Source organism: Dermacentor variabilis, chromosome 4 (assembly GCF_050947875.1).
Source record: "Dermacentor variabilis isolate Ectoservices chromosome 4, ASM5094787v1, whole genome shotgun sequence".
In the NCBI taxonomy this organism is placed as follows: Eukaryota; Metazoa; Arthropoda; class Arachnida; order Ixodida; family Ixodidae; genus Dermacentor; species Dermacentor variabilis.
In genome coordinates, this window is record NC_134571.1 from 6,992,363 (window position 1) to 7,007,143 (window position 14,781).

Here is a 14,781-nt window from a genome sequence, read left to right on the forward strand (position 1 = left end):
CTGATGTTCGTTCACAATATCACTCAAGCTCTGTCTTCTAGTGCGCTGAAGTTTCATTTGTCATTTCCAATAGGCGACGTTCAAAAGGCAGATACAGGGCACTATACACTTGGTTGTCATCTTTTGTCGCTGCGTGCTCTCTTCAACGCCAACGCTCCTCGAGTTGCGCGGCGCATGCGGCAGCGTCTAAGCCATGGGGTGTGCCGTTGCGAACATGCGCTACAGCCATTTTAAAATAGTGGCTAGTGTCATCTCCAACCAATCTGCTTTGCCGGTGGCCATTTCATGCTTACATCTGCTCTCCATTACGAGAGAGCCAGCATTTCTGTTTCTGTGGTCGATGCGTTGTCTACAATATGCTGTACACCCACCGTGGTTGCTCAGTGGCTATGGTGTTGGGCTGCTAAGCACGAGGTCGCGGGGTCGTATACCGGCCACGGCGGCCGCATTTCGATGGGGGCGAAATGCGAAAACACCCGTATACTTAGATTTAGGTGCACGTTAAAGAACCCCAGGTGGTCCAAATTTCCGGAGCCCTCCACTACGGCGTGCCTCATAATCAGAAAGTGGTTTTGGCACGTAAAACCCCATAATTTAACTTTAATTGAACAATATGCTGTGATCTACCTATATCCATCTAATTTCCTTGTTGCTCACTTTCCCTTTTCACAAAAAAAAATGTTTTGAGCCACATATACGTGGTCTCCGCTGCATGCTACCTACCAGCTCCTTCTAATGCCACACTCCTGCAGGAAGAGCATTGATTTTCTAATCTATATTTTTCGTGGTCTCTGCTATTTGTTTCTCCATGATTTTTGTATTTTGTGACAAGCCACGACCACATTTATTGCTCTCACGCAACAGAAAACTACCACTTCGTAGCGACCACCACGTTGATATAGAAACGTTCCTTACAACTACAGGAGCACCACAGCGTATGGTGGTGTATATCCGGACAATTTTCTGCCCACCCTCGTTCGGTAACGAAAATCCCGCTTTACATCGCGAGTCAGTTGGCGTGGATTGGAAGTTAATCGAAGCCGGTAAACCTTCTATTTACGCCTTCATCTTCCCCGTTTGTCAATGAGCTGCCAACCAATTCAGTTCTTAAGAAATAATGCAGCTGGAGTTAGGCTTACCGTGATCCCACCCCGCAATACAGATCAACCTAGACATGAACATTGAAAAATTCAAGAACAATGTGAAATTAGGGACTCTCAGCACATACTAGAGTTGCCATTGACTACACGCTCTTCATTTATTTCAGTACGTTTAATGTTGCTAGAGTGTGAACAATTATCTCGGAGGTCGTGTATCGGCCGCGCTAAAAGCCAGAGGTGCATGCAGATTGGCGCTACTACCTGAAGGGGACGCATTTATGATCCCCGATCTCTAAGGAGCTCTTTTCTGGTTAGTTGGTTAATGCCTAGAATGGACATCGGGAACTAGATTTGCACGGCATCTAAAACCTGTACTCATGTGCATATATGTGATTAAGGTGGGGTATAAACTAGTTGAGGAGCGCCCGTCTTTGTTTAATTCTCACTACATGAAGGTCTTGGTTTGCCCTGCATGTCTTTCTTTAACGAACTGCTGCACAAAAAGCAGTGTATTTTATTCTGCTTTTCTTTTTTGCCGGAACAGGGCGAACTCATCGATATGGTCTTGTTGGTTCCTCCTCTCATTTGATTTTTCTCTTCCTTTTTGACCCCTGTTCTCTGAGTGCGGCTACAAAGTCATCCACAGGGCCTCTGTTTGGGTCTGTCAATGCGCAGCAGTTGCACTTACAACAGCGCCACTCGCGCGCTTTCATCTCCTTGAACAGGGATGGCGTCACCGACGCAGGCCAAGAGAATGTACCACGGGCACTACTACTCGGGCGACTGCAGCGACCCCAGCGTCCAGGCCGCCATCAAGAAAGCCTTCCAGGACAACTTCTACCAAGCGCGCAAAAAACTCTCGGTGTGCACGGCCGGCAACAAGTGCAACCTGGACAGGGTGTCGGTCACCTGCGGGGATGCCGAGCTCCGCGGGCGGCGACAGCGGAGGAGCCTGCTGGCATCTGTGGCAGGCGTGGACGCCGAGCTCCTGCTGGAACTCGGTGTAAGTCATGCGATCTATTGTGCGGCTGGGTTCAAGTGCACTTGCGCAGTTACCAGAAACATCTGCGTGATCAAGGAAAACACGGTTGATGTGTGTATGTGTGAGCAGCACAAGCAGTGAAGCAGGGGACGAACAGAGAAGACAGGGATTGTACTCCATGTAATATATGTACATTTTTTGTGCGTTAGTCATTCTTAGGGTACTTCACGCATTTCCGGGGTCTAACTATGTGGCTGCCTCCAACCGTTTTCCTGCCTACCTGGGTCACTGGGTGGCCCATGACCAAATGGGCGGCGCTATGGGTACCGAATGGGTAACTCTCAATGCCAAATGGCGTTACACAGCATCCTTAAGGAGCATCCGGGCAGAAGTAGTTTACGCATGCGTTAAAACATTGTTTAAAAGGGCAGCTTGAAAAGACGAATGATCAGGATTACTGGCGGCCGAGGCGGGGAGGTCTGACGCTGTCCTCAGCAGGAATGAATTGCAGAAAAGGTTTGCTCGGCAACTTAGCACCTGTACCCTGAGATTGTGGTCCGTTTAGCGATGTGGCCTAAAGAGGCGGTGAAATCAGAAGACATTTTAGTTGATCATTCTTGCAGTAATTTTATGACAGAAGAATAGACAGGCGAGTTTTCTTCTGAATGAGAGGTCTGACAGATCAAGGCGAGCGTTAATGGCTGATACTGCTGCAGCGCGGGAATTATTGCATACAATAAAACGTGCGAAACGGTTTTGAATGGATTCCAGTAAATATGTTATCTGTGCGGTAGGTGGATCTCAAATTGATGAAGCGCACTCTAGTTTAGATCTCACAGATTTTTTGTACAATATGCGTTTAAAGGAAGCGACAGCACGAGAATAATTGCGACGCAGAAAGTGTTTAAGTCAATTATTCGATGTGAGTTTGCCATTAGAGGCCCTCAGTAATGCGAATACCTAAACATTTATCTGACGCGACAGAATATATTATAAAGTTGTTAATTTTGTAGGAAAAGGTACTAACAGCACTATGGTGCCAAAATTTGATCATTTTACATTTATTAACGTGTAGTTTCCTTAAGCAGTGATTACACCAGGAAGAGATGTTGTTCAAATTTGATTGAAGTGAAGGGGAATCTCTGGCGTTGGTTATTTCACGATATGTCACAGTCATCCGCAAGAAACCTCAATTTGGATGTTAAGTTGCTCGGGAGATCATTAACATGAATAAGAAATAACAAAATCCCCAGGACTGAACCTTGCGGCATGCAAGGAGACACAAGATTGGTTGGCGAAACGGAATTGTTAACATATGCATCCTGTGGTCCATTATGAAGAAATCATTCAATCCAGGTAAGTAATTGGGTGTGATTATTAGGTTTCAAGAGGAGACGGTGACGCACTGTATCAAAAGCATTTAGAAATCTCTAAAGCTACAATGAATGCAAGAACAGCGGTCAACAATTGAGAATAAGTCGTTGGTCAACACGAGTGGTTGTGCTCCGCACTCGAACTGTTTCTTTTTGGAAACCGCGTTGATATTTACGTTGTTTGATTCAAGAAATACTACGACACTGGAATAAATATCCTCTTTAGAAGCTTGCAGGGAGTACTAGGGACTATGGGTTGGTGCAATAGCTCTGTAGTTGAAACGACAAGAAGCACTTTGCCCAGCTTCCAGTCGCTGGGTGAACCTGTATGTCCTCAATAAACTTGATTAAGAACGGCGCTCTTTTCAATGCTTGTCATAATTCACTTTGGTTCGCGTCTTAACACTTGGTAATAAGACTCGGTAACGCGATACGGCTGGGTGATTACTGTTTGCTTCTGGCTGATGTGGTACTTTGAAGCTACATTTTTATGATATGTTTGATAAAATAACATCATAATCGATTCACTGCTTGTGCAACAGTCACTTCATGAAACTGAAACCATGTAAATGAAACACAAGCACATGACGAACGTGCTTGGTCGCAGGCGAATGGCACCGGACGCTTCGTCAATGGCATGGAAGAGATCGAAACAGCCATTGACGAAATTGTCAACAGCATCAGAAAAATATCTCCTTCTGTTCTCCAAGACGTCAACGGCCGCGAGAACTTGACCTTGTTGATGGACCTCATCGACTCATCGGCCGAAGACGTCGTCATAGTTTGCGCAGAGGGAGAGACACGCAGCGCTCAAGGTTGCGGTGAGTGCGTTGTATATATCTGTGACCTGGTGCGATCGCCGCCAGTGTGTCAGAACCCAATATTGGAATTTTAGTGCAATTAGCATTCTTCCGAAAGTTGCCCCAGCTTGCGGTATGTTTGTCTGTGTTCGTCCCTGTCTAACCCATTTCCCGCCAACTTTGGTTACTAGGTAGTTCATTGTCCAATGGGTGGAGAATAAACATGTTTATTTCATAATTGAAGCTTTGGAGAGGCGTCCTCATTCCAGAATTCCATATAGCAGAGCATCGCACAGCTGTGCTGAGGAAACTGCGTTCGAAATCAAGCGTCGCACCAACTTGGGTCAGTGGGTATGTTACACGGGGTATGGGCCGCTAAACATGCGCTGCTCTTCAATGAACCTCTTTTGCACCAACTTAGGTCAGTGGGAATGTCCCACTCTTCAATGAATGAAAAATTATTTCAAATTTCTGACGCACAAGGCGGAATAAAACCCGCACCATGTTTTTCCGACAATATTTTCTGAATATATATTCAAGTACATGCGAGGCGCGGACTAGCGCCACTAGACGGCCTAGTCTGTCTATTGGGAACAGAGAGCCTCAAAACCAAGGCCGGTTTTTAATCTGGGAACATGCCCCCACCGGCGCCTCATTTGTTCTTAACTCTCCCGTGCCTCATAGGAGCGTGCACGGAAGCCGTCGTGATTTTTTCGCAATCGTCCGCGTTTGCTAGGGAAAGGTGAATCATAAGTCGGAATTCGGTAAGCGTTCCGTTTGGTAATATATATCCAAGAAAATTTCAAACATAATATGGTAGTAATCGCGCACATAATAAACAGAGTACTCTTCATGTCGCCATTTCTAACGTCTTTATTCTCCTCTGCTTCCGAGCCCCCTTACGTGCCTCAGCCGTTTCCCTGAAGCCGCCCTTGTTTTCATCTCACCTGAGATGGTATTTGAAAACGTTTTATATAAGCTGATTCAGCGGTGACCTACCGCTGGCTGACCCACCGTACGAGTTTCCTTTCGGCTCCGCCATCTTCAAAAGGTGGGTGAGCGCCTCGTGAATTGTGTACAACCTGATCCTCCCAGGTAGGAACAGAAGTACCGAATTGCCCTTAACTCGGCTTTCTTCTCTGTCATCATGTAGTTCACCTCCGTTTTTTTAATGTTTAGTTATGGTAGCCAATTACGCTTAGTTGCCGATTATCCGGCTGGCTTGCGTCTCGCTCCCGTCCCGTAGTGCGAGACACCTGTATTGAGCTCAGTTGGTAGAGCAAAGTCCGGAAGCTTGAGGACTGGATCAGACGAGATAGCTCGAAGCTCCTTGTATAGGCCCCCTCGCAGTCACCCGACCAGCAGAATGGTACGTCTTTTTCTGCTAGTCTAGTCGGACACGTAGTTTCGAGAGCATAGTCTTCGATAAATGCTCTAAGTTGTCCTTCCAACCCCAAGACCACCCGCAGTGAGTTAATGTCAAAACCTTTTACGAGTTTTTCAACGCGTGCCACCGATTCTTCCTTTGTGTTCTTCGCAGTGTCATCCAGTACTCTGGCCATAAAAAATTACCTTGTTCTTGAAGAAGTTTCTTAAAACTGACCTTTAGGTTGGCTTCTAACAAAGCTGCGAGGACTTGTCCCAGGTGTTATGTAGACGCTCGCTTTTCGAATACACAGTAACATATTCTACGTAGACATCGCAGAAGCGGCCAATGAACGGATCCAGATCTATATTCAGCATTTTCTGAAACCTCCTGGCCGAGTTCTTACATCCTAAGGGGAGGCGATTGTATTCGTAGATGTCAAACGGAGTTACGAAAGCCGTATACTGCTTTGTGTCCTCTTGTAGTGGTACTGGCCAAAAGCCTTCACAAAGGTATATCCTAGAAAACCAACTACATCCATCCGTGCGGTCTATAGATAATTCTATCTATTCTAGGCGTATCGAATGGAGCGAGGCGTGTCTCGTTGTTAATTTCTCTATAGCCCGTGCAGAGTCAGAGGCTTCCGTCTTCCTTGAGTGCTGTTGTTGCATAGGGTGACACGAACGGATGGATAATACCTGCGTCCATTATCTTTGCAAGCTCTTATTTCAGCCATGCTTTCTTTTCTCTAGTGAGGTTGTAAGGTTTTTCCCATACTACCGCTGTGTCATGTAATTTAAACGCAACTCCAAACTTCGTAGCACACAGGACGAGCGCTGTCCTTTCACTCCGTCGTCATTTTGTTAGCGCTGTTACATTATGAACGCATACCAACTCGCCCAACTTTCCACTTTAATTCTGCACGAGAGTCAGAGGTATTGCGATCCTCGCGCAAAGTTAGATTTAACACTTTACAACACCAACGGACACTTCTCGTCCAACGACTGACGCTTGGCGTCCCTGAAAATCTTGTTTATTATTATTATTATTATTATTATTATTATTATTATTATTATTATTATTATTATTATTATTATTATTATTATTATTATTATTATTATTATTATTATATCAAACATCACTTAAAGCGCGTACATAGACAGGGACCAAAAGAACGACGAAGACAAGCGCTGTTTCCAACTGGTTTTTATTTTTCAGTAACACGCATATATACCGAGGCACCAAGACAAAAGCGCCCCCCCCCCAAAGCATAAAACTGACACGAGTATGCATTCAAAGAAGCCATGACCGCCACCTTAAGATGAACGAAAGCGCATGTGCGAGCTCAAAAGAATACAAGCTCTTTGTCTGTTAGTGCAGTTGACGGCTTACTAACCGAATCACCTTCAGCAATTGCTGCTGCTTCAATGATAAGCCTAGTGCATTCATTAGGATGCCTAGCTAAGATCGTGTTTTTTTTTTCAAGAAACGGGATACATCCGAACTGTGCGAAATGGACACCTAGAAACCCTTCCTGCCCTTCGCGCACTTTATTGTTGTGTTCTTGCAACTTAACATTGAGACTTAACATTGAGCACCTGTCTGCCCTATATAAGACCGACCGCATTTCAGAGGTATCTTGTACAACAACACCTTTAGAACAAGCTGCATACTTTTTCTTATAATTGATACGGCAAGACACACGTTCTTTAGCCACAGGATTAGTTCTGACACAAAGCTGGGCAAGTTTTTTTGGAGCAGGGAAAACAACATCGATACCTGCTCGATGACCTATCTCTTTAAGTTTGTGGGAGATCCCATGAACGTACGCGGATAACAGCTGTTTTATTTCTTCGATCATGTACCTGAGGTTCAATGCTGCGAGGATCAGTGCTTAACTTACTATGCAAGTTCTCCGGGACTGAGACAATAAGGTTGCCACGGTACCCCACCGCCCTCAACCGAGCGATGTGCAAACAGAAACTATAGGTTCTATCAAATGATAACAGGATTTTGTTAGTGCATTATGCAAGCAAGCATGAACGATGCCTGTCTTCACCAGTTATGAATGGGCAGATGCATATGATAATAGAAGCTTATTAGCTCGCGGCTCATAGATCCAGCATACCTGTTGCCGGTTAAAAGATAAATTGAAATCTAAAAACCTGAGGGGCTCATTCTCCTGAAGCTCGTGTGAGTGTGAGCGGAGATAAGTATTATTCAAACAAATCCAACTTCTGACGAACAGAGGCCGCCACACAGCTGTCCTCACAATTAAACAGAATAAAGAAATCATCCAGATAACCAAAGGCTTTTTCGATTTTTTTATTGCCCAGCCGTGACGTGACGTTCCTGTCTAGGTAAGCCAAAAATAAATCGCTCAACAAGGGAGCGATACAAGACCCTATACATATCGCGCTTTTTGAAGGAAAACATTCCCATTTCATTCGGCGAAAGTTGAGGAAAGGTAAAGCTGAAGCAATTTGATAAAATCTGAAACGAACCCGCCACATTCATTTTGGAACGCAACAGCACCAAAACTACAAATGGCTTCTTCCATAACAACCAAGAGCACTTGATGCGGAATAGAATAAAACAAGTCTTTTATACCTATGGACAGGCAAGTACCCAGGCAGGGAGGGGGGCGGGGGGGAGGGCAGGCCCTTCCCCCCCCTCGCCCTCGCCACCAATCCTCACGAACATTCCTAAAGCGCCGCCAAATCAATGTTGAGACTTAACAGCTATTCAGCGGTCAACATTTTGCTGCGTTTTTTCACTCCTTTTGTGTGACGGCATTTATCGGCATCTCCTGGTGTGTGAACCTCGTGCACCTCGTGCCCCAAAACCGTAGCCACTAAGCAACCACGGCGGGTAGACCTTTCAAGAGTGAAATGCTCAGACTCCATTTGTTTTGTCCATGTCTGTTGCACACCTCATTGCTTCCGCCGATGAAAAGAGTCTTCAAGAACAGCAGACGCTCCGGAGGTATCAAGTACGACGCCATTTTGAAAAGACCGCATGACGACAATTTTGTTTGCTTTTGTGATTGGCTGGCGGAGTAACACAACCCCGCGAGGTTCGTGTGCCTTGGTTGCCAACTGCTGTTTTCTTTTTTTAAAATTGGGTGCTACTATAGAAATCTACTATAAGGAGACGCCTTCATCCTGCAGTGGACATGAAATAAGCTGCTGCTGCTGCTGCTGCTGCTGCTGTTGCTGCTGATGATGATAGAAATCTTTACTTTGCACTTTCGGTTGTTTAATTGTTACTGGCGATGTTCTTCCTGCGCTTCTTACGCAGTCTTACGGTTCCAGGGATAAGAAAGAAGAACGACCTGCCTACCTTGGCCTTGAAGCAAGCAGCCCTGGATTGTTTGCACACTTTCTACTTTGACCGAGTCCACATATATACGGATGGCTCTTCCACCCAGACCAGCTCCACCGGGGCAGTGGTTATATCATCACGATCACTATCCGATACAAGATTTGTCACTTGACAACATCGACCTGTTCGGAGCTTGTTGCCCTCCGAGGTGCCGTTGATTATATTAACAACCAACCGGCTAATCGGTGGGCAATATTCTGTGATTCAAAGGCGGCCTTACAATGTCTTCTGTCATCTCTTCGTCGCGGGTCCTGTGAACAACTCGTATCGGAGATACGAGTAATGCACCATCACATGATTGCGAAAGAGCACGACGTCGTGTTTCAGTGGCTGCCTGGACATTGCGGTATCTCCGGCAACGACCTCGCTGACGAAGCTACTAAGAAAGCACACGATGGAGTAACCCTTGTTTCTATACCTTTATCGCGTACTGACGCAGCCCACCACTTAGGCAAGCTAGCGCACCGTATGACATTGGAGAAGTGGCACACACCTGATTTCACTCAACATCGATTGCATTCCCTCGATCCATCTATGCATCTGCGGCTGTTACCAGGGCTTCCGCGTAATGAGGAAACAATGCTGTGCCGCTTACGCTTGGGCGTCGCATTCACGAATGCATATACGTTTTTAATTGGAATGGTTGATAGCGCCGAGTGCAATGCCTGCGGTGTCGAAGAAACTATAGACCATCTACTGTGCTACTGCCCATCATTTGAAACTGAAAGACAAGATCTCTGCACAGCTCTCAACCAGCTAGATAGAAAACCGTTCACCTTGAACAAGATCTTGGGACCATGGCCTCGCATATCGCAGCTACAAAAGGCCACAAAAGCGCTGCTGCTATATTTGAAAGATACAGGATTGAGTCAGCGTCTGTGATCCGGACTGAGTGACTGAACGATATCCCCGGTGGACTTTCTCTTCTTTCTTTAATCTTTCCGTCCCCGTTTCCCTTTCCCCAGTGTAGGGTAGCCAACCGGGCTCAGTCCTGGTTAACCTCCCTACCTTTCATTTATCATTTGCTCTCTCTCCCTCTCTTCCTGCGCTTCTTTCCTGCTCGAATCCATTCGATGCGGTTCCTTTTTTGCCAAGTAAAGACGAAGTATATCTCACAGCCACACTACGTGTGAGATACACGTTACTTCATTTCTCTTTTCCGGGTTTACGCGTCTTTATGGTAGCGAATGGCAGGCGTTATTCACATTTGTACTAGTAAGGGTACCCCCCCCCCACCGCATCTGCATAGAAAAGTTACCTTGGGTTGCCCCCCCCCCAACCCCCCCGCAAAAAATCCTGGGTACGTGCCTGTCTATGGACAGCCTTAAATGGAACGTCAGAATGTTGAGGCAAGTAGTGTATAACTTCGGATGATCCTTTAACCAGAAACGAATCATTAACATCTAGCTTCTTAAGGTGACACTGGAGCCAGCAGGAGAGGGAATATTGCCACGTGCCTTTTTCCGAAGGAATGACACGGAAAGGCGTTTCCGGCTTGTGGGTTTTCGCCGAGAAAACCATCCGAAGGGCCAACCCTTCCTTGTTATCTACAGATTGTGCAACAGTGCCTGGATTCAATTCCAATGGTATGCGTTTTGCCTGCGATTTTACCCTCCCTACATCAACACCAGTTCGCCTAATAAACAGAATCAATGGAAGCTTGTGTTTTTTACAAGGAATAGGTGTGACAAAAAACCCAGCTTCTTTGTCAGCTGCTGCAAGACAAAGCCCTTTGTCGGTGAGGTAGGAAAACGTCTTTTCAACACGAATAGCGTTTCGACGAGGAGAGTACAACCGGATCACGTCCACAGCCTCAGACACGCAATGGTCACCCTCACATTCTGGAGCACGCCTCGACACATCACGCACCATAGTGAGAAGTTCCCCTGGAATGTTCCTTCCCACTGCGGCGAACTCGGGTTCAAGAGCGAGAGTCTGCGCGACGTAGTCCGGCAGGGTCACACCTACGTCTGTGTGAACTTGCTTCGCTGTCTTAGGGGTAGACGCCACACGCCGGTTGCGAAGACGAAACAACTCCTGCTGCCACCTCTGTTCCATGGTGCTTTCAATAAGCACATTCAGCTCTTGTCGTTTCCGGGCCTCAACTTGACGGCTTCCAGGTCCTCGATCCACTTGAATAAAAGATTGACGATGAATCCTTGCCTGCCTCATCCATTCGGAGCGCCGGATTTTACACACTCTTTTCCCATGCCCTGCAGACGGAAGAAATCCACCGAAGGCCGCAAGAACCTCAGAAGGTAGCTGTCGGGTGCGGCTTCGAATGTAGTAAGTCAGGATGCGTGCCTGGCAAAGGGCGAAAGTTGTCAAAGTGACGAGGACGGACAGGTGAAGACAAACAATGATGGCGATGCCCGACGAACAAGAAATGAACTGAAGCAAGGTTTAAATACGGACCAGTTGGTATGCCATTGTTTCAAACATCACATACAGCGCGTACATACAGGGTCTGTCCTGAAAGTAATGTCAGTAAGGCCATTAAAGATAATTGAATTTATCGTTACAAGTGTTTAATAATCTTCAAAATCCTTTCCTTTTGCATCGATACATCGGCTACAGCGAGACTTCAAGCTCTCGGATGCGTTGCGGTAGTTCTCCTACGGAATGGCCCTAATGCTGCGGTGCAAGCTGCTTTGATCCCGTCCGCTGTCCCAAAATGCTTGCCTCTCAGGGGTGTTTTGAGGCATGGAAACAGAAAAAAGTCGGGGGGAGTCAAGTCCGGGCTGTACAGTGGCTGGAGGATCATTGCCCCCCCTCCCCCCGCCTTAACCGTATAGTCGTTGACGATGAAGGCACTGTGGGCTCGCGCATTATCGGGTGCAACTTCCAGTTCTGTGCGATGTCAGGTCGGATGCGTTGAACACTGCGTTTCAGTCTTTTGAGGACTTCCACATAAAATTTGGAGTTCACAGCGGTTCCAGATTCTACAAACTCGTGATAAACCAGTCCGTGGATGTAAAAAAATAAAAGCGATGAACATGATCTTGATCTTTGATTTGCTCATCCTGGCTTTCTTCTGGCGAGGGGACCAGTGCGTGTGCCACTCCGATGATTGCCTTTTGGCCCCAGGGTCATATTCAAATACCCAAGTCTTGTCACTTGTAATGACGTTGTCCAAAAGTTTTCGATCACGTTTGCACATGTTGACGTTTTTCTGGCGCGTTTCAACGCAGCGTGACTTTTGATCGTCAGTGAGCACTTTTGGAACCATTTCCACGCTCACCTTCCGTATGCCGATATCATAGGCAACGATTTCATGAACTTGAGTTTTCGGAATGTTTAACATGTGGGCCATTAAACGAACACTTAATCGTCGGTTTGAGTTCCCTCCCTCGTGTTACATTATCAGCCGCGGTGGTCGTGGATGGCCGTCCGGCGCGGTACTCGTCGCCGATCTCTTCCCGGCCTTCCAAAAAGGCCCTTGTGCCACCGAAACACTTGCTGAACTCACTGGGCGTGTTCTTTGTAAGCAGTCTTGAGCACAGTAACAGTTTCAGCAGCGGCCTTGCCAAGTTTCATGCAAAACTTGCTCGCAAATCTTTGTTCTAACGAACGCTGCATTTTCACTTCCACAAGGATCAAAAACAACTCTCACGGACGGGCCCTTCTTACACTCTGCGATACCCGGAGCACACTGAGCGACGGAGCACTGCTTAGCTGGTTTCCCTCACTACCAGTTCCAATCAGATAGACCGCGCTCGCACGTACGGTTGTGTCACAATAAATTCACTGACATTACTTTCCGGACAGACCCTGTAGACAGAGACCAGGAGAACGACCAAGACAAGGGTGGTCTTCGTCGTTCTTTTGGTCCTTGTCAATGTACGCGCTGTGAGTGATGTTTGAAACAGTGGAATACCAACTACCCGCACCCAAAACCTACTAATCTTGTAGCTTCGCTAAGTCCGGGAATTTCGAAAGAGCTTTAGCAGCTCCAAGAGCGCTTGCGGCATTCTTTCGCTAGAACCTCTCGTTGCAAACTCCTAGGTAAACCGGGGATGATGAGCAAGAGAAACGATGAAAGCAATGTCCACGTTCACCAAGGCGAAGGAGCCGCTGTTTCTCCCCAAAATACTCGAGTGGCGTGCTGGACTTGAAACCGTAGAATAGTGCCTCATGCCACCGCTTAACAGAATAATTGTTGAAAGTCATAAGAAAACTCTACTTTTATTTAAACCAAGGTTCAGGCTCTTGTTGTAAAAGTCGCCACTTGTATAACTTTCTTGCTATCCCGCTAAGGAATGGTCCACGTTCATCACTAGGTCTTCATGAGATAGCCATCCATTGTTCTTCGTATCTTCTTCATAGAAAGCTATCCCCCCTTCTGGACTGCCTGATGGGCCGCCGCACATTCCAGGACCTACAGTCTCCAGATTCTTTAACGCTACCTCGCGAACGTTAATCGGCCAACCACACAGCGCCTTCTAACGGCGCGAAGCGACGAGATCAGCAAGATTAGTGCACGCGCAAGAAGTCCACTGGAAGCACACGTTTTGTCTGCTAGGCTCATTCCACAAGCACAACACAGACCCTGGCACGATTAACTCGCTCCAAGCTCCCCGGCCTATTGGAGATAACGGCTTTCAGTGAACTTGGTGCGCATGCGCTGCTCCTGCTGATCTCGACGCGTCGCGCTGTTTGAAGGCGCTGACCGGCCCGCCGCTCGATAGTCGCGCTGTACGGTTAAAGGAATCGAGAGACTGTGCTATTTGGGATGAATGGTTCACTCGCTTGGCTAAAGCGGAAGCTAGAGCTTCAATAATGCAGCTATGCTACGAAATTTGATGTTGCTGAATTGATATGGGTCGAAGAACTGTCGGTAGCTCGGCAGATGTAACTTGGTGGAGCATGAAAGCTTTTAATAACTCCGGGTCTCAGCTGTTGTTGAAGAGACGGAACGGAATATTTACTTTCGTGTAATCTCACTACAAATGTTCCTCTGACGACACTGAGGCTTCCTAGAGAATGAGACTCAGAAGCTCAACCGCAGTGATGTGTTCTGGACGGTCAATGGCGGCTTCGTCATTGGCTTGATATTTATTAAATAACACGGGGGTTCTTGCGGTTGTCCACAAAGAAAGTCACCATATGTTGATTGTTCTCGCTGGCTGCGCCAAATTCTGTGCCAAGCCCGCACATAATAAACAAACGGACTACTCTTCATGTCGCCATTTCTAACTTAGTTCTTTTCCTCTACGCCCCCCCCCCCCACTTCTCAGCCACCTAAGGGGAGATTGTCTTTTCTTCTTCAACACCTTGAGCACTCTTCAACAATTAAGCATTATTTATTCAGGAGATCTGCTCTAAATACATGTGGAGAGAGAAATTATCGTCTAGACAAACACTGCACCAATACTGAAGAAGTTTGTTGCATGTGAAATTAAAAGTTAAGCTCTACCTACCGCATGGAGTTCACACACACACACGCACACACGCGCACACACACTCGCACACGCGCGCACACGCACGCACACGCACGCACACGCACGCGCACGCATACGCACGCGTACACACGCACGCGCACGCACACGCACACACACGCACACGCACGCGCACGCACGCACCCGCACACGCACGCACGCGCACACGCACACGCACGCGCACGCACACGCACGCACACGCACGCGCACGCGCACACGCACACGCACGCGCGCACGCACATGCACGCGCACGCACACGCGCGCGCACACGCACACGCACTCACACGCACACGCACACGCACGCGCACGCACACGCACGCACACGCACGAACACGCAC

The 14,781-nt window shown here is 47.3% G+C and overlaps 1 protein-coding gene across 3 annotated transcripts in view; it reads left to right on the top strand.

Annotated features, from left to right (window-relative positions):
- Positions 1–14,781, top strand: part of LOC142578614 (sushi, von Willebrand factor type A, EGF and pentraxin domain-containing protein 1-like) — a 266,473-nt gene that overhangs the window by 223,609 nt on the left and 28,083 nt on the right. For all 3 annotated transcript variants that reach the window (XM_075688028.1, XM_075688029.1, XM_075688030.1), the window contains 2 exons: positions 1,826–2,103; positions 4,063–4,276. In XM_075688028.1, coding sequence (XP_075544143.1) covers positions 1,826–2,103; positions 4,063–4,276 — 492 coding nt within the window. The remainder of the gene's footprint in view (positions 1–1,825; positions 2,104–4,062; positions 4,277–14,781) is intronic.